Source organism: Bombus affinis, chromosome 9 (genome assembly GCF_024516045.1).
Source record: "Bombus affinis isolate iyBomAffi1 chromosome 9, iyBomAffi1.2, whole genome shotgun sequence".
NCBI lineage: Eukaryota > Metazoa > Arthropoda > Insecta > Hymenoptera > Apidae > Bombus > Bombus affinis.
The window spans coordinates 14,154,708-14,180,254 of NC_066352.1; the positions used below are offsets into that span (position 1 = coordinate 14,154,708).

General features: G+C 36.0%; 2 protein-coding genes across 2 annotated transcripts; both read right to left on the bottom strand.

Annotated features, from left to right (window-relative positions):
* Window positions 1–4,384: 4,384 nt before the first annotated feature.
* LOC126920383 (MFS-type transporter SLC18B1-like) lies at window positions 4,385–16,095 on the bottom strand. The gene is made up of 8 exons (XM_050730695.1): window positions 15,325–16,095; window positions 9,882–9,977; window positions 8,478–8,768; window positions 7,901–8,021; window positions 7,592–7,815; window positions 7,254–7,429; window positions 6,707–6,875; window positions 4,385–5,919 (listed from the first exon to the last, which is right to left on the bottom strand). The coding sequence occupies exons 1-8, from the start codon at window positions 15,433–15,435 to the stop codon at window positions 5,620–5,622; spliced, it is 1,488 nt and encodes a 495-aa protein (XP_050586652.1). The 5' UTR covers window positions 15,436–16,095; the 3' UTR covers window positions 4,385–5,619.
* A 223-nt stretch (window positions 16,096–16,318) lies between these two features.
* LOC126920399 (uncharacterized) lies at window positions 16,319–23,691 on the bottom strand. Its single transcript, XM_050730740.1, has 4 exons — window positions 23,177–23,691; window positions 18,534–18,626; window positions 17,803–18,084; window positions 16,319–17,590 (listed from the first exon to the last, which is right to left on the bottom strand). The coding sequence occupies exons 1-4, from the start codon at window positions 23,292–23,294 to the stop codon at window positions 17,286–17,288; spliced, it is 798 nt and encodes a 265-aa protein (XP_050586697.1). The 5' UTR covers window positions 23,295–23,691; the 3' UTR covers window positions 16,319–17,285.
* Window positions 23,692–25,547: the final 1,856 nt, after the last annotated feature.

Genomic DNA, 25,547 nt, shown 5'->3' on the forward strand with positions numbered 1-25,547 from the left:
CCACAGGACCCAGGACAGCGTGCGCATGCGTCGAGAAACCCCCACCATGGTGAATTGGGTCTCATGGTGGGGGAACCAACCGGCAACCCTCTTACGTGGACCTGCTTGTTTTCACGACGTCCCATGCACACCCGATTCGTCCACCTGCGGATTTTCCTGCTCAGGTGGCAGCACCTCATCTGACACCCGATTCAGCCGGTGTTTATTACAGTGGCGTAAGAAGGGATTTTTTTTCAATAAGCAGGGTTTCCACGTTGAATTCAGTGAATTACGATGGCGAAAGCTGTGGAATTTATTTGAATTTTTGAAGGAAATTACAGAAAGTAGATTTCATGATTGATGTTCCTTTGGTCTAATTTTATTCATGGTTCTTTATTTATTTTATTTTATCTATCCCTATTGTTTATTTCTATTGTTCCGAGGGTTCAATTTTTTTTAGGAACGAATTTATGAAAGCTAAAAGGAGTTTCTTATCTCTCGGTCGTTTTTATTTAAAGTATAGTTGCAGATATTAAACGGGATAGACAATATTTGGAATATATTTTGAAATCTCTGAAAAGTGTAGTGCTCGTATATTATAGTTTTGTATTTTTTGAAATGACGCTTGAATCGAAGGAGTATGTATTAGGTTTTCCCATATATCCTTCAAAGTTCATATCTTTCAAAAAGTTAAAATGTCGATAAAGATTCAATTCAATTTCCATATGCTACAATTTGTTTCTAAAGCAGTAGTTTACATATTTAAAGTGCAATTAAGCTGAATATATGAATATTATCTGTTAGCTTTAGTCTATTGCACAATCTTCTAACAAATTATCTATTATGAATCAGATGCAACTTAACGTAAAAACAAATATATTGTTTACATAATGAAGTATATTGAAATATGTTTACTCGAAATTGCTATGCAATTTTGAAGTTCAATTACTATCCTTGCAATGTCTTATGTAATTATTTCCGCTCTTTTTTTATTTTAAACATCACGACATCGAGACATCCTGACAGCGATTTTATTACGTTTTCCTTTCATAATTTACTATCTCGAGGTGTAATTTGAAAGTGTCTCTTGAAACTAGTACAGTGTACAGCGTATAATAATCTCCGGAGCACTCAAAATTATTATCGAAGACGTACAGAATTACCGGCCAACCCCCTTCGTGAACCTGTTTCTTTTCATTCTGAACACTATTCACCTGTGGATATTCTCGTTCGCCTAATCCTGGCGCCGCATTGGCGTAAGAATGATCTCTTCCGCTTGTTTATGATTTCTAGTTTCTCGGGTCTTGAAGAACTTGATTCTTCGATATTTTAATGAAAATGTTGCTACGAAGAATCGATATGATCATCGTATGAAAAGTTATCGTCGAGATTATTCCTTAATTTCAGTAAAATAATATAAATCATGAAGCGGTTTTTAATGTGATTAAAACGCCCAATACTCGGTGTAATCTCCAGTATAATAAATCTTTCGAACTGTTCTCATAAAAGTTCCAATTCACTGCGCAGAGACAAATATACTGCTCGGTGTTGAATTCTGCCAGCAATTTTCTCTTGTGCGGCGCCACTTTTGTTTTTCATTCGAAATAAAAAGTTGAATAAGGAATTAAACAGCAACATGGAAATGTTCTACGATCTTTGTTCCAGGAAAAACTCGGAACTGTTACATAGTTTGCGTAAATCATTTACTTTTTTCGCAAATTTTTCTTCGCATTACGCAAGTTAATCGTACGGCCCATTACGTTTCGTTTGCGTCTGCCCGGTAATTACGTGGTTAAGCGTAATAGTAATACATTTTCAGACATAATTGAACGATATATATTGGACATAATGGAACAATAAATTCGTACTTTTGTCGCTAGCTTTCCCCGCATACGTGAGCTCCTGATCGTCGTTATAAATTTTCGAATCATTTCGTCGATGCTTACGTAATTATTTCACTGTTGGACAGCGTGTAACGTCTGATTACATAATGTCGCTACCATTAACTTTAATTGTCCTTGGCCAACGAATTCATTATGCTAATACGCGAATGATAGAAATACAAACTATTATACATAAATAGGCAATTGAAATAAAAGTATAATAGTAAAGTAGATCGTATTTTAGCAATTGTTTGTAAGATGTGAAAAAGATTTCTAAGATATAAGGAGATGTATTACAAGAGCATTTACGCGAGAGTAATATCGATTGGAGGAAATTCTGATATTCTTAACGCTAATGATATAATAAATATCAAAGACGAGGAAACTGTATGGTTACAAATGTGCAAACAAAGGAAAGAGAAAAAAGAATCATCGATCAGATGATTATCTCAGTAGCTGTGCCCTCGACCGTGCTGCTTCTTCCTCGATTCTTAGACGATACGTTCTATCTGGAAGAATTTCGCATTTGTTCGTTGAAAAAGGCGAGGGGAAAGGAGAAGAAACCGAGAGGAAAAGGGACTAAGCTGCATCAACGGACAGTTGGATGCACATCGTTGACCTCACCGTACGTTAATAATTCACTCCTCTTCCTTTCGTACCTTCGGTTCGCTTTCGTGCTCGTTTGTGTGTTGAAAAAATAATTACGATCGTCTCGTGCAGCGTTCATCGTCTTCAAAGCCTCCTTCTGTTTGCGTCTGTTAATTTGCCTATTCTAATTCGTATCTATCGTTTTCTTTGACATTCCTTTTTCATCTTATCAATCTCTCAGGCCTGATCGTTTATCACTTCCATGTTTATTACTTCCACGTTTATCTCCTAACGTGGTAGAGTAAACTAAGAGTGGTAGAGTAAACTAGACTAAACTTTGATTGAACTTGGTGACAGATCGGTGACAGAATCGTGACGCACGATTCAACGAGCGTCTGCAATATTTAATGGCGGAATAAATTCGCACGTGCCTCGGGAGAAATGCCGCGTCACGCGGAGAACAGAGTAATTTCCGGGCGAGTCGATGCACACCGGCGAATAGAAGAGAACAAAACAGAACCGAGTGGAATACATAGCAGGGAATACAGTCACGATTGTAAGCGCGTACGTGTTGCTTTACGAGCTGCGAATTCGCGCGGGGGTGACTCGCTGGCGAAATTTACGATCGAGTTATCGGACGTCGAACCGGAAGTAGCGGGACGCGACGCGTTAGCTGTCGTCTTAAATCAGAAACTACCGGTGCACACGCTTCGATAATAGCAGAGTGGATCCAGTACAGTAGACTTTGAACATTGGATAAAATTACTGTTGATCAAGAATTGTACGTATCTTGTCGATACTTACTGTCGCGTCTTAAAACAAAGCTATCAAACTTGTCAAAGTGACGTTTTCGCGATTAGATTAGAAGAAGAAAATTAGTCTTGGCCGTTTTTGAGAAAATTAATACCGATTTCTATTATTAGGTAGAAACATTACTTTCCTTTTCGCCGTGTCGACTTAATTGTAATTATTTGTATACAATCAAGATACCTACAGTTAAAGAAGAAATATACAAATTCAGTAACAGATATAACATAAGAGTTAACATCCACCAAAACCCATTAGTTACCCAATTACTTGACACGGATCAGATCCGCAGACTAAAAAGACATTACTCTTTAGATTTAAGCATTAGATTCAACTAGAATCAAACATACCATAAACACCTATTATCCAGAATTGATTGTAAAATTTTACCAAACAAAAAAAAAAAAAAAATATCTGTATACCATAGACATGTAAGAACATGTAGGTATACATCAAAGGTTGGTAGTCATTGAGCGTGGTAACATCATTATGTAAGTGGTTTAAAAATGTAAAACTGGCTAAAAACATGACTAAAAGAAATGTCTGTCTATGAAGTTATACTTGGAAATGTATCACTGTACCGAGAGTACATTATCCAACAGAATGAAATACAAAATAGTTTGACTTCTATAAATATATTCGATAGCAAGGAAACGCTGTTTAATGTAACTGATTACGTAACAATATCGTTTTGTAAAGCATTATCTGTATCTTGTAATAAGTTTTCAATTTAGTTGTAAAAGTAAAATAAGATGAGAACGGGGAACTAGTTTTACTTGGAACTCTGGATGACCAGTGCCGGTGAGGTGAATCATCGACAGAGAAACTATCGATTTCCATGGGTGTCGTTGCACATGCACGTGCACGCAGCGTCGCGCAAACGGCGTCAGACCAGGATCGCTATTGTTCCAAAAGAATTCACATACGTGCGTGGGTGTGTCGCGAATGCGCAAATGCCTTGGAATTTTAAGGGTATGTAGAAAACGCGACACGTTACTCGCGATCGAGAGTGAAAATCAATGTTGGATGAAAGTCACGACTCGAGTTGCGTGAACGGCTACTTTTTATGAAACTCAACGTTTTATGTTGAGTAGAAGATTCGTCAATGACAGCGATACCAGAGAATATTAAATAAAAATGTTGTTTTTATTAATTATACGTTGAAATATAATTATTGTATGATATCTAACACAACCGAAAAGATATCATCGACGAAGTACATTAATAGCGATAACAATTAAAATTATGCGCGAGTGTATGTAAGTACAATCCTTTTGTGATTTGTCTTTGATGGTTTTAATGCGACGAAAATTCGATAGGAACAAACTTTCGTCGATATTAACCTGTTCTTTATCGAAAAGATTTTGTTTGTACATGAGATTTCCGTTTTAGGGTCGTGCCTCTTATTAACTGCAAGTAAAAGTCCATTAGCGACGATAAAAATTAAATTCTTTGTTAGGAAAATAATTATTTTCTAATCTATTGATTTATTTATCAGTGAAATGTAAGTGATTTCACTTCCTTTCAAAATTTTTCGTCCGTTAAAAATAGCTGTTCTCGATCGATTACACTTGACATTTAAAGCGTAGAAATGTGTCCTGCATCTGCATCCTGAGAATACTGTTTGAGACATCTGAGGCTAAATCTGCGTCTTTAGTAACCCTCGTATCCCTTCGAATCTGCCATTTCTTCAATTGGAGGTGAATGACGGAAGGCGGAAGCGCGTTTATTTTTTTTCTTTCTTTACTCTCTCATAAAGAAACGACACATCCTAAATTCGATCCTTCGATAAAAATGTTTTTGACTCTTTCGTTGTGACGATAAATTCTTTTAGATTACTTAATAATCGAGTTAGATGAATTCGTAAGACGATTTCACACGCATAAGAATAATAAAAAGTTTCTACTAAGCAAATTAATTCTATTCAATGTATTTATTATATAAACACAAGTTAAATAAATAAGAATTATATTTCACACGTGAACCCATTTCTAAAGCGTACAATTTTTATGAAAAAGTTTTCTAAAGTAACAAAACTCATATCAATTTCAAAGTTTCGACTGCTAATGTATAAAATTATTTCAATTATTAAAATTACCTCAATTCAAACATTTTTCAATAATTTCGTTCCCCGGCATCGATAACCTTGCGTTTCTTTTTAAACATTTTTTCTCACTAGTTACTATCTGCTATTCAACGAAAGAATCAAAACGTACCCCGCCCGTAATAAATCTTTCTACCCTCGTAAATACGACCGAAGGGTTTCCCAAACGTTGAGTTAGGCTCACGATGCTTGAGAATACTGCCGGCACGACCCTATCCGAGATTTTCCTGTCCGTGTGTCATTGAATGGCTACAGCCATCACGTGGTCAACTCTAGATACCTTTTCGTCTCGATCGAACCATAACTATGGGAATAACGGCCGCTGTACGATGCTCGGGACCAAGCACCGGCTCTGTTCGAATAACTGTTGCACACGATCAGGGAGTTCATGCCGCTGGGCCTATCGATCGGCACGCCCTGACCGCGAACATGACGATGACTTCCGCTCCGCGAACGCTCGCTGTCCGTCAACGGTATCCTTAAGTCTTCCGTCGCGCTGATCTCTGTATATGGTTTATGTCTTGAGCAGACGCTCAAGAACACTGCCGCCATCACGCCCTGAAAGATAACCCGAGAATTTTTATTTAGAATCGACCTGAAGATTGTTGTAAGGCAGCGTTTTCTATCTTTCCTTGAATCGCGACCATCTTTTATAATAGGTAAATAAAACCTGTGATCTCTGCCTTCGAATTTAAGGAAGCAACATTTTGAATAAGACAGTGAGAACAGGTTAAAAATATTCCAGAATATAATTGTACATTTAATCTGTAAGGATTACGATTGCTAATTAAGATATGCACGATGTATTAAGATACGTATATTTTTATTTTCAAGAGAATGGAATTGGCCTTAAAATCTTTAAGATGTGAAAGATTTTCGCTTTGGGAAAAGACACGCACATTCTTTCAAATGATGCGTCATTCTAAATCATTCATTCACATTCCTCCTTTTAGAGTGTAATTCCGGCCGGCAAGGCCGCGCAATTTTTATCTTTTTCATCTGGAACCTATTTCTCAGAAATTTGCTCTGTGTTCGCAACGTCGTAATGAAGGTCCGACTGTATAACAGTTGGGTGTTTAGAATTTCTTGGAACGTGTCGTTAAGTGTTGAATTTGATGGGGATTTGATTGGTGCGATTATTTTGATCAATTTGGAATCTTTTTTTCAGAAGGATTTCAAATATTGATATTAAAATTCAGCTTTGAGAGATCGTTATCAAATAATTAATAAGCTCCAAAGTTAATTTTTGTTGCTAGGGGGAGGAGGAAAGTTTTAAATTTAATTTCTATTACTAGAGAGGAAGGGTTTAAATTTAATCGTTGCCATTAGAAAAATGATATCTTACCACAAGCATGTGAAGAAGCACGATGAACATAGTAGCATTTCGAAATCCAATATTGTCCAATAAAATTCCTGCTACGCTTGGACCAATAAATGCTCCAAGAGCGAACGTGCTGGTCCATAGTCCACTGATTAGGCCGTAGGTCTCCAGATTATTTGAAAATCCGTATTGTCTAAACATTACAAACATCATTTTCAATAATCAAGCCACAATAAAGTAGTTATAATTTCTGTTCAGTGCTAAAAACTTGAACTACAAATCTTAATACACGTAATTCATTACTAATTTCTTAATTCTAACACTTTCTACTAATCTCAATTTAGTTTTCACAATTCCCTTTTCAATTTCAAAGTTACAAGCACTTGAGTTTACATTTTTAAATTTCTGTATTCTAAAATTCATTCTAAACGCAGAATCTTAATTGTGGTTCTTCACGCACAAGAAAGAGTTCAGCTATGTAGAGTTAATACCCATTATTAAAAATAACCGTAAATATATCTAAATGCAAACAGATAAGATAGAGAATTAATAATTTGTTATGTTAACGTACATCGATGTCCTCAATGCATCCGTGAAACTGGCAACCAGCTGTGCGGCCATGCCTAAGCCGTGAACTACCAGACCACAAATTGTCATCCAAAGCGTAGTCGAACACGGTATGAAAGGTGCTGGACCTACCAAACAGAATCCTACAACCACGAGAATGCATCCAGCTACGGTGGCCACCTAAAAATTTAATTCAAATTGAAATTAAATCACATAGAATTGAAAACTACGAATGAGATAAGTCGATGTAGAAAATCGTTAGATACAAGGAATTTAAATTAGCGAAGATCGAGTAGTATTAGAAGAGTGATTAATGAATAATTAGTGCATTTCGATAGTTACTTTTGGATGTGAATGCTTATCGCAGAGCCAGCCCCACGCAGGAGCGGTAATGGCATAAGTGCCACCGTTAATGACAAACATTAAGCCCAGAACGATAGGGCTCAAGTTGAATTGTCTTAAATGTGGCTCAAGGGTAGCTTGTAAAAATCCTATGCTCATGCTCGTCGCGATTATAGATGATGTGGCGATCAGTACGCCTGGAATTCTCAACGCTTTCGTCACGCCTGCAAAAATATTTTAAATTCACAATATTTATCTGTATCTCTGCTATTTTTTCTCTTGTATAATAATTAATTGTTAAGACCTTACCTATTGTACTGTGAGTTGCTTCGCTGTTGTTAGGGTGAACCGGTAGGATAAAAATGGTCATAACTGCAGTCGTAAAGAGGGCTGATCCTAAGACAACGAATGGCGTTGTATATCCACCAACCTGTATTGAAAATATTGACAAAAAGATTACATACCCTTTATTCATATATCGATTTTTAATTATCCAATTTAATAATCCACGTGTATTCTATTAAATTTATTAAACTTTTGGAATAAGAGAAAATTTTGATATTCAATTAGTCGTTACAATGATACTTATTCGTTAGAAGGACAAACAAAATATCGAAACAGAGAGCGTCTAATATTCTAACATACAAACAAGTTCTGTATGGTCCACTTTTTTCTCCGAGTATCACTGTCTCCACTTTCTTCCTCATTATTTTAAGTTAGAACCGCTAGATTTTAGTTAAGGCCATTAAACCAAGGTCTTAATCTTGACCATTCCGAGGAAAAAGGATCAAACATCTTCGAATAATTCACAACGTACTACCCTTAATGGATTTAAAAAAAAAAACAGTAGATCGATAGAAAAATATTTGGAAGCGCATTGGTCTACCTGATAAAGGGCACCGCCAACAGTTGGCCCCACAATGAGACCCAGACCAAAAAATGTCTCCAAGCTGGCAAAGGTGGTAGCGACGTTATCCGGGAATTCCTTGGCGATAATGGCGAAGCTGGCGGTGAGAAATGCCGCATTTCCTATAGCCTCGACGATTCTAATCACGAACGAAAGGACTATAAAGGGATAATGGCCGTTCACCTTGTCCAGCAGACCGAAGAAGATGGCGCAGGTTCCTGTCGTTAGGATGCCGCCGTTGAACAATAGTTTTGGTCCGATTCGATGTAACTAAGCATGTGAATGGCAGTGAATGCAATCAACGTTGAAGTACTCGAGGAAAAGTAGATAAAAGTAAATAAAAAGTTAGACAAATATTAAATAGTATGTAGGTAATGCAAGTAAAATCCATTTCCTCTAACTTCCTTTTAAATCGTAAAAATAGAAAATATGACGAATAACAAAAATCTAAAATTATATCTCTAATTTGATTTTCTTGTTCGTCAAAACAAATTATAAATCAGTGGTTACGCGTTTCTCTGGTTTCAACATTGAACTAAGCATAGTTCAAAGCGAAAAGTAGATTTGTTATGAGTAGAAATACGAGTAGCTATGGTGCAAGTGTTTTGGTAGCTGACAGGCGATATTTTATCGTTCAGACCTTTTGATCGCGTTATTCTTTTCTTTCTTACCGATGAAGATACCCTTTTATTGAAAAAGGAACTTTTTCTCCGTAAATACGGTAAGGAGGAAGGGCATTTACAGCTGTCTGTACAGATTAAACGATTGATTAATTTTAGAAGGTTTCTTTCTCTCGTTCATTTTAATTTAATAGCTTTACTTAGACCCATGAACGCGATCGTCCGGGTATTTCGTCAGAATAAAGGAAAAAAACAACGCTGATAAAAGTGACCGCCTAAAAGTAGGCAATCTCTGACATCTAAGTAAACGAAGCTGTCATCATTTAGGGTCTCGTATCTTCCTACATTTTTAAGACTTTAGGATTTGAAGGAAACAGACTTGTTCACTCAATTGTTCTTTTTTCAATCCTTGTCAATTTTTCGAACCAACGTCTCTCTTATACACATATACATTTTGAATATGCTTTTTCAACTATAAGTATAATTTATATATATATCTAGTTTCTTTCTGTTTGTCATAGCAGAAATGAAATCAATGCAAAATTTCTCGAAAATTCGCAAAAATTTGACTAAACTTTCTGTCACCAACTAAAAGAAAAAGATTTCGTAATAAAGAAAGTAATATATTTGACGAGTAAATTCTAAAATTGTAAATATAATAGAATGAGGATTTTTTTATATATTTTGGTGTATAATAATTAACTGTTATAAATATTACCCAAGGATCAATAAAAAATTATGGTATAATAATTATTTTACTCACGTATTGTCCATAAACGGGACTGATGATAAAGACGATGAACTCGAAAATTCCAAAGACCAATCCATATTCTGACGGGGATGCTCCTTTTTTCTCAGCCTGCGAATAAACATATCAGAAAATGACCAATTACAGTCGATCGAAGTATAATAAACGCGTGCAATTTTTCATATAAATTTTTGATTTTGCGCGAAGGAATACGCAATGTTAAACGATTCCGTGTTATTGCTACGCATGTCGTCGCATTATCACGCATTCGACTGCAATTAACGCTGGCCGTGATAAATGCCGATAAACTTTAGACACTTCACAGCAACAGAGAATCACGAACGTGGATAGGAAACGATTTCAGAAAGCAAGGAAATCTTCTGCCATTGGGTTTTTAACAGTAGGCTCGTTGTCGATGATGCTTGGATCGAAATAATAACTTTTACAAGAAATTCTATATTTTTCATCGAGATAGAGATTGTAAATTACGAATCATACGAAGACTTGAAAATTTTTAGATGGTTGAATGCCAGCGAAAGCTTCCAAGTTCCTCGAAAAATAATAAAGTCTAAATTATTCGAATAAATCTCAAAGTATCATATGTATATAACATTTCAAAATTATATATATATACATAACGTGTACGATTTTGTGTTACACTTTTTCGACGTCTTCTCACATCAAAATCATCTTTACCTAAATATAGCTTGATAAAATATTCAGAAAAAACATATAATCTTTATGCCTCAAAGTTAAGATTAATAAATTTAGAGTACATGTAAGTACATAAATATATTTAAATTGGACGATTAGCTTAAAGAAATTTGTACTCTAGACGATGTAGCTATTAAATTAATCAGAATGAGATAAGGAACAGTGTTCAATGAAACTTACGAGGAGAATTTTGCTATGGTTATCAAAGCTGATGAAAATTCATGCTTGGATTGGTCCATTTGACTTTTAGTCGAATGTTTGTCCTCCACTTCGACGAATAATCATTTGTTATACGCATGTAATCGTATGACACGGTGTCTTGTCTGCCACGGGCAAATTATACCTACCAGGTCGTAAAAACGGTGGATCGGTCGATGAAAATGATCAAAGTTAATTTTTAAACGTGTGTACGTTGCCCTGTTGCTCTTTCATTCGTGAAATCCTCGTTTGTAGAGTGTTAATCGTTGTAATAGGAGGTTCTAATAATAAAAAAATTCGTTGATCGACAAGAATCGTATATTTCGCGTTACAGGAGTAAATAATTAGGATGCGTTAAATCCTTGGTTTGATTTAGAAACGTAGACAGCAGATTGTGAAAAGGATATTGCTTTCATAAATTGAAAATTACGTCTATAAATAGATATTTTTCTATTTCAATGTCATTTACACATTTTATAAATTTACTTCTCCCAATTCTTTAACTTTATCCTTAAGGCAACGGCGCACTTGCAAAATGTTATTTTATTTTCTCTTTTAATAAAATTCCTATAAGCATGCGAAACATCTTCGGCGTTAAAGACAGAATTAATTTGTATTCATTTGTATCTATGTGTTAATCGTCATTAAAACGAAGCTCGTTGTTAGTTACTTCCTTGTATCTAAATTACCATTCATATTTCTCTAACATGTTCGCAAGAGATAATTAGAATCTGCACGTGCCGTGTTGTGTACATACGATTGTATTCTAATTAAAGTGTTTAGAACACGTACACTGGGATTATGCGCACATATGTGTAATACTATAATGAAGACTTCCTGAAAATCTGGAATAGAGATCAAAACACGAATTATCTGCCTTCATTATGAGTGCAGTGTATTCTAAAATAGAACTCTAACAATAACAAGAGATAACAAAGAGAAGTAATTTTTACTTATAGAGGATAGCGTAATTACAAAGATACGTAGCAGGAAGATATATGTTACATATATTACATATAACAGTGTAACTTTTTAGCCTACAAATTATTTAATTAAAAGAAGTCGCTCATAATTTTCCTTTTAATACTTATAACTTACTTTTTGTACTTTTTATGCTAGTTATCGGAATATTCAATCTAAGATCATTTTTCAGTACGTGAATATCGTTTAAAAAGGGACTGGAAAAGTAGTTGAGAGATCGATACAAGAATAGAAATCTGGAAAAATGGGCAAGTAAATGTTTACGTTAAATATCCAAAAGTCACATCACTGTAATATGCATATAACGATGTATTTTCATATAAGCAAGTATATTTACTAAAGTAATAAAATAAAAGTAGGATTTTACTCGATAAATCAATTTTTACGATTTAATCAGTTCCTAAGATGTGAAAACGAAGAATTAGAAATGTAAGAAAGACCGAAAAGAAAGTTCGTTAAAGAAAAAAATTTTTTTTCTACAAATACAATTAGAAAACAAATTCTGTTCTATTCTTTGGTGCGTAACATCATTAGATAATTTCAATGTAGAATCGTACATAAAACGCTTAGTGTACGAGTATGCGTCATAGATAACTCTCGCCCTGCCTGAGATGTGAATCATCGAAAAAATACTCGAAACTGTTATTTCAGTATTCCATAATTAGCAGCGTCTAACTCATGGCTAATTTATTTGTGGCACGACCGATTATCATTGCAGAATTATCATTTACACGTAAGCTTCGCATGTTTCATGGCGAAAATCCTTTTTGCAGTTACTTTGAACTATCCTGTTTGCTTCAAACTATCTTACATCACCTGCAAAGATTTTAATGGATACGTGGATTTTAATTTAATCAATTTCTACGTTTTAATCTTGTGAAATTTCTTAATATCAGATTCAACGTTATAATTTTCGAAGTTCCTTAAGCAAGTTCGAAATTATTTCCTCCAATTAGTGTTATATAAACGTGTAAAGGTGATTCATTGATTTGAAAGAAGAAAATGACGAGAATAGACGATAGCTTTGTTCGACTTGCGTAAAATGGAAATTTCTAAGCAGAAAATCAAGAGCAGTACAAAAGTTCGTATATTAGTTTATTATCAGAAAATCTCATTAACATTTCTAGTTATAGAGATTTAAACGTTTATTTCTGAGATTACAGTGCGATACACTTGTGCATTACACAATTCGTTTACTGCATGATCCGTTTCAATTCACATACTGGGAAGTTGCTGTTCTACTTTCTCAAAAATTACATTTAGCGCTATTCAGTTTGAATCATTGAAAACAGAGAACAAAAATTAATTCTTTTTTATAACCGTTGAATTACTGTATTTGTATTATTTAGTTTTATACTTGGAATAATATTCAACCAAGAAGCAATCAAGTCAAAGAATAAATCGTGGATTTTATGTTATCAGTGATTATCAAAGGCAACATTTTAATTCGCGTCGTATCTCTTGAATTTTCACATCCAAAATTTGTATTTTCCTTAATTTTATAATATATAAACAAAGAATTACGAGATATGTGGAAGAATTTAGGAAAAGTAACATCACGTGAGCATTAGCAATGATCGTGGCCAGTTTCATCAGGATTTTCTTAATATTTTTTCCTTGATTGGCGGAATTTGTTTGTTTTTAATATCGAAGAGTCTCATTTTGTTAATCCAAATATGTTTGAAGCGTAAACCTCAGATTAAAGTACTTGAACTTAATATTTGGACACAAAGGAAAGCTCTTGTATTTAAGTTCGTAAAATTGAATGATTTCTTAATTAATGTTATTTTCGAATAGAATCGTAACCATTTAAATTTAATAGTTACGGGATTATATGGCGTATCAAAATGTTAACAAGGCACAAAACAGTATTTTTTTTTTTTTGCAACATTTTAATTATCGACGATACAATTTTAATAGATCAATGACCTCAAAAGACAATTTCGATAATTTAGATAGCATTACAATTTCCGTGCAGCAAAAGAGAAACTTCCACGTTCGCTGTATTCCACGCAATTTGTTATTTTGCATATTTCCCTTACAATCTTTTTTACCAAGCATACGAAGAGTGTAATATAATTTACGAGACTTAAACCATCATTTCTCTTTATGAAAGAAAGATTACTTGTTTTCGAGCAGGATTACAGATTTATTTATAAATATTAAAAAAAAAATTGTAGTATCGATAAACTTTCAAATCTGACTTACGTAAACGACGCCACAACGAGACATTTTTACGTCTACATTACACAATTTGTACGATCTCCATGAACCGTACGCGCAAAATTATTTCAATAGAAATTGCAATTTTATTAAACGATGCTTAAACGCGCGAACAATATTATCATAATAAAAATTCATCGAATAAACATCGATGTCAAAAACTGGAATTATATCTTCGCATTTTTCAAACACAATTGAGTAAATTAATGACTCGACAGATCATGCATGCTGCATTAATTGGTAATTGCGTCCCGATTTATGTTAGCCTGTCACTGACGATGAGATTAACTTCCCCCAAACGTTTGAATCGGATCGAACAAACTTCGTGTATTATCAGGATAATTTAAACGATCGCGCATTCTCAAGGACTATCCTCGTAGTTCGTATTCCTCTATTTTTATGTGATTAATTAACTACGTTATACAATCCTGCATAAACAACGAAATACGTAGGCAAATCTCGTCAGGAAACGATGATATTTTTCATTTTTTTGCACTATGTTTCTGAATGTTTCGTGACAACGTGATTCTTGTTTGCAGAATTATTGTAGATTTTTCAGCAAGCGTCGCGTGGATCGCGCTTATGTTTCTTAATGAACCACGTAAATTGATAACTCGTACTCGAGGAACGATATTTAACCCTTAGCCAGACAGATCGATAAGCGGTGATTATTATGAAAAACGTTCTTTCGATCACAAAACAACTTATCAACGTACGCAAAATTTCTTTTCCTTGTTCGCGTCTTTTCAATATTTTCTCGATACATTTTTCAAATGTGTTTTTCCAGTACCCGATACGCTTCTGTCGACACAGTTTGATAAAACAGATTCGATAGCGGCGAAACATCGAGTTTTAGGTTGCTCCTCGACAAGTTGAACGAATTTATACTCTATCGTTGTAACGATAATTTTCATTTATAGCATCGAACGCGATCGTAGTGTTATCGTTTCGCTAAGACCCATTGATCGCAATTTGATATCTTGTACAAACGCGAGTAACCTCGTAAACGCAATAGAATTTCAATAACCGTACGCTACGATGTTTTATTATTTGCTCTATCAATTAACAATAACGATACAAATTGAAAAAGGTTAGGAATAACATTTTGTAAGAAGAAACTAGTTACTAACTCGAAAGAACAATTATTTTCAATTCGTTCGCTGATAATAAGGTCAACGAGGTTGATTTTGACTCACGAGTGCGTTTGATTTACTTAAAAATGGCGTCCAAGCAAATTGTTTACAAACAATACTAAACTACAATGGTCAGCATTTGTGTTCTCGCATGTTCCACTCGAACGAAAGTAGAAATTCCCTCGATTTCCTACAATCATTTTACTCACCTCCTGCGGATAGAACGGCGCCTGTAGCGATACACAAATCGCGTTCGCGAAATCGGCGATGCTGATGACAATCAATGTGAGCCATTGCCTCTTGGTGAATTGAACCATCATCTTGGCCTTCCTTTCCCAACAACTTCCTTCGAAGGACAACACCAACGGCTTCCACGATCCTCTGTCTCGACGACTCGCGCGTTACAAATCGTCTTCGTCACGTTGCATCAGGAACCACCAACACCAGACTGACCGTTGGTCGTTCGGCTCACCCTTATCACCGATTTGTCGTTGCGAACGACGAGCGCACGCGAACGTGTAACAGTTCGTTCCCGGTTTGATCCCGAAACGCTTGTGACTCAACTACCCAAGGAACCAGTTACTTTTCAACAAGGGAATCTTTGGCAAGCAACAGAAGAGACAAAGAGGGAGAACGAAGAGGGTCAAAGGTCGAACGATACGCATTCTACCAGCCTACCACCATCCTAATTTCCATTATCAGCAAATATTAAACAACCTCTACGTTTCGTTTCTTGTTTAAATTGCTTCATGCTCGTGCTAATAGATCGTTGGTCGACGTGTGAAGGAATTTTCTTCCTTTTTTCTCTCTTCGGGGATCATTCGTGGACGCAATAAGGGGATTTTTTAGCTTTCTTTTTTTTTATCGAAGATTTGTGGGAATTCTTAGGGAATATGATTTATTCGATATAGCGACGATAACGATGATTCATTATTTTTTGTAACAAAATACTAGTTAGACGTACCGATAAAGGAAATGGAACTTGTTGTCTTGTTAATTTAAGAAACCTTTGGAAAATGAATATGTTTGGTTGAGGTACGAACCTATAGAAGAAGTTTGGAGATTATCTTTCATGATGATTTGTGAAGTATCGGGAAAGAAAAGTTGATTGGTCGTTCGATCAAAAATTACCCTCTCGATCGATTCGTGGGACGTATGGAAAGGAAATTCTGGTTAGCTAGTGTATTGAAATTCTATAAGAAGTTTCGTTCGTAGGATGTATTAACGTGTATATAAACCAAGTATAATATGTTTCATAAACGTAAACGCGACAGTCACGATGAAAATATACGATTTACAAGTATTTCCATATAACTATGAGGCGAGGAATACCGTTAACTTATTTTCGTAACATATCTTTGTAAACAAGAAACTGTCAGAAAATCGGCAGCTATATCTCACAATGTACACAGAAAATTTAACTATCTTGAAATCTCGAGACTCGTCTTTGACAACTTATCTAGAATGTCTTAGTCAGTCGAGTGATAAATTATTCATCCAAACACGCTGATAAATTTCTTTTATTTTCCTTTCTCTTTCTAAAGCAGGAAATAAGAGAACGCAAAAGTTAAGCGAGAGATCATTGCATATTGAAATTAACGATAAGTATATTACGCTATATGTTTACTTTCTTAATAAAAGCAGCAGAAAGTAATGCGGTGTAACGAAGATTGTTTGAACAAAAAATTAAAAAATTAGGAAAAAGCGGTAAAAGGTTGAAAATACCTCAAAAAATACTCAAAACTTTGAAAAAATAATGGGAGTATTAAACTGATCAAAATAAATGAATCAAAATTACGATGATGACTTGTAAATTTGTTCTATATTCTATACACTACAATACATTTCGAATAAATTATCCTTCAACTACGGTTCAAGCAATCAAAGTTCCACCCTTACACTAACCGAACAACAACAATATTCACAACTCGATAATTCCTACAAAAAATTTCTCTCTATTAATCTTCTTTACCTACCATCGACGATAAAATGCACAGAAATGCACGATACATACGAATTTAGTCCAGCGAAATCCATCTTCGATTTTCAATCATTCTTCTGTTTCACGTTCAACACGGTTCGTGTGTTGCACGTTGAAATCGCGCTTGAAAATAATGAAAAAGCACGACTTTCTTCGATAACGTTCATAGAAAGGAACGATCCGAAGAAACTACGTGTCACGAAGCCAAACTTTTAACGGGATCTTGGTCAAGGCTTTGCCAAGGAAATTCTTAAAGTGTTTGGCGATGCTGGCACTGGCGGCTGGTCTCATTTCTTCGATGATTTCCTTCGCGTTCTGGTTCAGGAACTGATTCATCGCCTGACCGATCACGTTGTCACCGTTTAACTGATCGACCACGCGGAATCGTGCTCGACCCAGGCTGAAATCGATCAGCATTCGTGCCACTTCCAAGTAACGAATCCCATCGCGGATCACCTCTGCTCCTTGGACACGAGCGATGGCTTGAACGTCGCCTGGAAAACACGTTTCCCTGGATTTTTGTAGGATTATCCGAGAACGAGATTTTTCCAACTTTATCCTCCAAAGGTATAGGGGAGAAAATAATATTTTGCGAATATTTTACGGGGATATATATATGTGCGCGTGTGCGTGTATGTTTAATAGAACTTACGTAGAAAATTTTCGAAAACTCTCGAGCAGAGTTTTAGAAATGTAATCGACTCACCAAAAAGCGCCCAAAATTCCCCATGGCTTTGAATAGGGAAGAGCAGCACGTTTCCTACCACTTCGTAGCGACCTTCAAGTTCGATCTTTGGGAATGCCAAATGAAGATCAAGCCTATACGTCTGTATGTCGATTCGCGTTTTCGAAATTGTATAATTTCCCGCTCCTATGACGGTGATATTAGAGAACAGCGCTTTAATACGAACAGCTCCTTGGCCGTTCTCCATTCCTAATTCCGGGATGATCAGTGGTTCGATCGGAGGTAACTCCAGATCAGGAATACCTAAGAAAGTGGAATTCTGTGTAATGAAAATAATTAACTCTCTCACTCTCTCTTTATGCATATGTTATATTCGCAATTCCGTTTGCCTGTAAAAAGATATAACGGAGCTTCAATCAATTAGCGTTTCAATACGAGCGGTATACGGAGAGATATTTGGGAATAAGGACACGAATGAGACAAGCTTTCAAAGTGATGGAAAGGCCGCTAGTTTATATAAGAACTTCAAATTACATGCGCTTATTAATCACAGGTTATATAAATACTAAAATATTATACGTAGCGATTAAACCGATGTTCAGAAATCTATTACACAACACACCTCCGCTCTAATGCGATTCGATAGCGTACTCTTAATTTTTTAAAGAGTCGATTCACTTCGACGTGCAATGGTAACACTCGCTTCGATTCAACACAAAGAATTCAGTCTTGAAACTAAATCTTCGACTTACCCTTAAGCAAATACGGCTGCAGATGGTTCAAAGTTTTCTGAAAGCATGCGTCTAACTTGGGATCTGACCTACTGCACGGTAATATGTACTCGGCTGTGGAAAAGGACAAATTTTGGAAGAATAGATTCAGAAAATCGAACAATTATTTTTACACGACGGCAGACCCGTGAAATTTTCAGTCACGCGATCCTAACTTCGGTCGTTAGGTTATCGCGTGTCTTCCTACTTCCGGTATCTTTATGCAACCACTCTCACTTCCGATCTTCTCGGTAAATGAACCTAATTTTTCTAGTGCGCCAATTTGCTAGTTAATTACTCGCTGAGCGGCTACCAGGCATTTTATAATTATTTAACGATTATCTATGCTTTTTAAAGCGTTTAGTTTGGCTTTTGCGTTTCGAGGCTTTTAATTTAATTACGAAGCTCTTTGTTTAATGCTCGAAGGACTTTCTGTTTGTTTTATAAATTCGTGTTGGTGGAAAAGATAATCGACGAAGTGTACGCGAGTTAGATATATTGCAAACTTTCCATCGTTTCAATTTTGCGTCTATCCTGGAAATTCGTAGAGATTTTGTTATCTTTTTCGTTATTTATTTCACAAATGACGCTAACCATGTGCTTTTTCCTCATAGAAATGCAAAGCACCTACGGTCGATCGATCTTGACATACAATCCAATAAGACGCTCAGAGAATTCCTTAAAAGTTCCTAAAATTTATTCTTATCGATAAATAAATGCAAATTTTCTATGCGTAATGAAGAACTTGTAGAATATTAATTTCTACCTACTAATATTGAAGCAATGACGCAATGGTAGAGTACGACGTTGCAATATTAACCAAAGAGATAAAATTTATAAGATATAGGTACTTGAAATTATTAGGTTGTCCGGAAAGTGTCTTTCTTTCGCAAACGTGTATTTTACAACAATGCACCTTCGTACAAACGTGAAACCAAGTCTGTGAAATGTCGCGGTGTTTACCTCAACAGAACAAAACGGATTGTACGTAATTCGACAAAATAATATAAAAGAAGAAACGTCTTGTGCGTCTATTGTTTCCTCATAAAACGAAAGAAACTCTTCGCACAACCTAATACGTAGCATTATAAGGAGTTAAATAATAATAACTTCATTTAAAAACGTCTTTTTATATCGGAATTTTTCCTCGTTTCGTCATCGAACAATTTGCTTGAATACATGGCATGATTTATTTTCCTCTAACGTAGGAACTGCGTTTATGCCAACAAATTCTTTAAAACATCGAACGAGAACCAATCACAATGATTGTACGTTACATCAGCGGAGGAAAATTTACGACGCCTGGTTTTCTACATTTTCTTTTACGTTACAAAAGGATACAAAGAGCTGACAAGCTTTACGTTTAAAGCGAAATTTACTAGTTTTCTTAATTTTATTCTCATTCGGCTCGAGAACAATTCGTTTACTCGTTGAATAATCGTTAAATCATAAAATGCTTTATATCGGCTAGAAATTTATCCCATTAAATACAAACGTATCGGTTCTTGCGTTAGATTCGTTCGACGTATTGCTGTACTGGTCGAGAATAACGCGCAATGGCCCGATGTTGTGACATTTGGAATTGTATGGAACACTTTAATCCTATTACGTTCTTTGAGTCACTTTCGGCGCAACATTGTTCGTCCATCGTCCATCCTGAAGTTCTAACCAGTTTTAAGCAGTGGAATTAAATGTAAATAGAGATAAGTCAGTTTCAGTCTTAGCGAATGTATCAATGTATTTGAATTAAAATCCATGCACGCTGGTATAACACCGAATATGTTAATAGTTCAAACGGAGTTGCCTAGAAATACGCTGAAATATTAGGTTGTCCGAAAAGTGTCTTTCTTTCGTAAACGTGGTTTCTACAACAGTGCACCTTTATACAAACGTGAAACCAAGCGTGTGAAATGTCGCGGTGTCTATCTCAACAGAACAAAATGGATCGTAATTTGACGAAGTAATATAAAACAAAAAACGTTGTGCGTCTATTATTAAAGAAAGGAAAGAAACTTATCGGACAACCTAATATACAGCGTCATGATCCAATAGTAGGATATCATCGATACTTAGCGCCTCTGCGCTATCACAGAAACTGTCATACAATGTGCATATATTAATTACCTTTGAATAATATAACCGATAAACACCAAGATTAATTTATACTAAAACTTCCCATAAATTGTTACGTTACCTTAGGAAAGCTAATATTTCAACAATCGTTTGCTACGTCGACTAAGAACGCTCAGGCCTAAACTCATGTCCTATCCAAAATATTTATACCTACGTATATGTCAGTCGTACGAAACTCTGCAAAACCAGACGATCAAATGTCACCTTTTTGGCGAACAGCGAAAATCAACGAAACCGTCAACCATATTCAAAACCACGCTCATCAACAACGTGCCATACAAGGTCCACGACCAAAGAAACAATCTGGACCGTTCGATGCACCGTCCCGGTTGCGTGTATAGGCTTTCACTCTCGAGGACTCGCAAGAAGGGTCGGACTCGCGCGAAGACGAACGTGCAAGCGGTTGGTCGAGGATACGCCATCGTAAGACCGGCTCTACGTAAGCGTCGACCGCGTCGCCACTTTCTCCGGCCGATTACCGTCGATCCACGGACCCGTTATGCAATCTCTGACATAACCTTCGCCACGCCATCGAGAGCCGTTACGCCATGCTTGCTACCATTACGTCGGACGCGCTGACCAACGATACCTTTGACGTTTTCGAACGTTCGCTTGACCGGTCCAACTGGCCTCTGTACGATCCAGGAATTTTAAATTGTAATTCTTATCGAAGTAGAACGACGATGTTGCGTTTAACGGCAACAGGTTATTCTTGAGGACCGTGAGAGGGGTTGGAGGGTAGAAACCAAGGCTTTTCGACAGTTTCGCGCGATCGAATTTTTGACAGAGTTTTGGGTCGTTGTGTGACGATCGCGACAAGAATTTTAATGTCGTCGAGTGATTTCGTGGCATTAAATGGTTAACGGAATTGATCTTTCGTTGATTTTATGAATATGCGCTTCTGTTTGCCCGAAAGAATCAAATGAAACACCGCAATAGTCCAGCAACTTTTCAAGCGAATGCATCGAACAGCGTACTGTGAATCGGCGTCGTAAATTCGATGATGAAGCGTCCGTGGTTTTCGAAACGAGTTTGAAAGCTCGACCTTCGTTCGATGTAACGACGCAACTAGAAAATTCGCTAGCATTCCACAACTAATGTGCAATTTCCTTGTGCTCTACCTACGTAGAAAGAGAAAGTATCATGCCAGGAATATGTCAAGAAAAATGTCCGATTCAATTTGTAGGTATTCGTTCGTCTTATGTTTCTTATCGCAATAAGAATCTCTAATTCCACAGTGAAGACAAGTCTTCGAAAAGAAACGAAAATAATCGAACAATCGATACGTAGTCGATTAAAATTCTATAACAGATCTCGCAATTCATAGATTTGATTTTCAAAAGAAATTTTCTCGAGGAGCGATAAACGACGAACTCGTCCAAAATTCTACGTGAAAATTACAGTTCCTCAATTACAGTTTCAACAAGAATTTTCTATAGAGAAAATAAATAATCGCGCGCCAAAGTTAGTCAGAATCGTTCAGTTTCGTTAAAAATCTTATCAAAATCTGCAGTTTTATTCTCGAACCAACGAAACGTTAAATAATCGAACAATCAACTCATTGTCAGTCAAACTTACGTAGTAATTTTCACACACGTACACCTATACTACCCACGCGTTTCTTCAATCTCGCTTTAAATCCTCACAACGAAATTCTCTAATTTAAGCTGTCTCCAATAAACATCCAAGAGGAAATGAAAATAATCGGACAACCGACACGGTCAAAGTGTTGCGGAGAAGCCTCGATTCCTCGAGGAAACGAAAGGATTTGATAACAAAGGGAAACGCGTGCGATGCAATACGCTTTCGCGATATAATCGTTTCCCACAATTGCCGTCCGCGTGGAAAGAGAAAGGTAGATACGCTCAATGGTCGTAAAAGGAAAATACGAGTAATAATTACTCGTTCGTAACGTGATTTAACTTCATTCTACGCTGGTTACGTACGCTCTTGTTAAACGAAGCTGCCAGCTAATCGAGAATAACGCTTGTCACCTTCCATAGAATCCCGGAATTTCCAACACCATCCAATTATTATCCAACGTTCGTCTGAATAAGAGTCGACTCTTGAGTCATCGTAAAAAGTGATCGTGGAAAGTGATTGCATAACGACATTTGTTTCATTAACTCTCAAACGTCGGCCGTCGATTTTTAGTTGCCCATTAATTATTTTATCGACCGATCGTCACCGTTAAATTATGTCAAAAAATGAATTTCGTTAACAGATTACTTTACAGAGTTGATAAGAAAATGATCGAGACACGCGCGCCTTAAAAAATTGCGCTAGAATTCTACTTATTCGAATCGCAGTTCGTATAATGGCAATTCACTGATCCTCCACGCACTTCTGACTTTTCGTTTATATCGTAGGAACGCACGTTCAAATGAGCAGATTCGACGAACATTTTGTTAAATTCGCGTACATCCTCGGTAAATGGAGTTTGCATAAACGAGGTTCCACCGTAGCGTAAAAGAGGCACTAAAGAGGCTTACGTATCTCGAAGTTCGGCTCGTTCAGCACGGGATTATTTTGCTCCTTGTCAGAGGACACGAGTTCTCCAGAGAACAGTCCAAATATCACCGCACAGAGTATCCCTCGCTGTTGTAACATTCTGGAGAACTTCGACCTCGATCGAGGTCCCCTGGTAGACTTTTAATTGGTCCTGGACGTTGTACGTGTTTCCAAATATTTCTAAATATTTTCAGCAACTTCGAACGTTAAGGTGAAACTTAAAAATTCTATTTTAAATATCCAATAGTCGATGGTCTCTTTTTAATTTGTCGACGAATACACTTTGTAAGTTTTATTAACCGTTCCGGTACACCGATTCACTGTTCTTTTAATCAATTTGTTTCTTTGTTTTAATTTTCGATAATTTGGGAATCTTTTAATCTTTGTTTGAAAGCAACACGAGATGTATAAAGAAAAATGGTGAATGAAAGCGAGGGATCAGGGTGGTAGCTGAATGGATCGATTCTCGTAAACTAAACACGCGTTCTCTTCGTATTCTGTCTTATATGCGAGGGTTCCCCTACTCTGACTTCTGTTCGGCTGTAAACGCCATCGTATTCCACTCTGCTTTTTATTTCTCATAGGTGTAATCCATACTTTTTATTTTACAACTGGAAAAATAAGTTTCTGATGAAAATTGAAAAATAATTCATCGGACGCTCCCTTGTTTTCGCATTCCTTTTATCTCCATTTCATACGAATATCTTACTCGAAGTAAAACAATATTTTACCTGCTTGGTAATCGAAATATCCTTAACGAAATAGAATTAATTACAGCATTGTTTCATAGGTTAAAGTAACAATTAACAACGACTGAATATCAACGAATACCATGTCTATAATATATTTTCAATTTAAATCAATTATCCTGTCACGTTATTTAAAAAGTCATAATATTCGCCTGTCAGACAACTAACAACGCTATTACGATACTGCGAATAAGAAAGAAATGTGTCTGCAATTCACTGTCACACATTTCTGTCACAAGTCAATTATTACACGCTTATGTGGTTCGATAAACCGTAGGTAGATCCAGAACCCTCGTTATATTAGAATTATCGAGACCGTGCAATTTTCTAATCGAATTTGCCTATTATAGACGACATTTAATTTTAGGAGTCTAACGTTACGTAATATGGTGCCGAAGAAACATAAGAGTCGGACCCAGAAAAGCATATACCTATGCACTGCCGAATGAACAGTATAATTTGCGCAATCGCGCTTCGCTGGATCATTGCGAGAGTTCTACATCATCCAAACGACCTATTACGAGTATTTTAATGATATTAATTCAAGCAGATGGAGAATGCTCATTGTGAAACCACCTTGTTTCGCTTGCTCGCGCTCTTCTTTGTAATTTCGCTCATTTTGTTCCGCGCCATTGTCTTCTGCTTTTTCATAAATGACGAAAGTCAGTTTTGGAGAATCGTCAAAATTAGAGGAAAAGTAGATGTTCGTGCGAATAATTGTTCAGTGCGTGAAATATTGCGTAATAAATGAAACGTTTAGGTCGGCTTTTATAGGAGAGGGATCGAGGTTATAGCAAGCGAAATTTTATTGGGAAACATTCATCATCGTCTGTTTTTTTCGAGATTGCAAGGACGACGAACATTGGAATTTTCTATGAAGTCCTTCTTAATCGTTGTTATTCTTAAACCAGTTACTTACAAATTTTCTTTTCTTTGATATCGATAAATATTATTTTCATAAATCCCGATATCTTCGACGTGCAATTCTTTTTAATGAAATTTAATAAGATCATCGTTATTTCCTTTCTTAGCATCGATTAAATCAGGCAAGATGCGATAAGATTACATTCAACTAAATTTTAACTCGTCCAACTAATTTTACTCTGAGAGTGACTGAGCAGAAAATGCTTGAGTATGAATTATGTATAATACGAGTAAATCGATTGGGACAAAATTAAAGAAGAAACAGGAATTTAGTGGTTGAAAGTATTATGTAAAAATTGATAGTTTATTTCAAGCCTCTGGCGAGAAGTATTAATGGCTGATAATAGTAAGTCACGATGTTCGTTGCATAGCTGGCCATGAATGTATAATGCGGCATTGTCTTTTCGAATTGGTCCTTGATAGAGATCGTGCACTGCATGCTTGACAAATTACTCGGAAATAAGCAACGAAGAAAACTACATTTTGCAAGACTTCTTCCAATCTGATAGAATAAATATATACCGAAGTCAGCAATTTATTTTCAAAATTTTGCGATCAGAAATTCATATTTCACGTATGATCCTTAATTAAATTTAATTAAATTGCATAGATGGAGATATTAGAAAGAAATAACTTAATTTTTTACTTTACGAATCTACCTTAAATGGATATACTTACC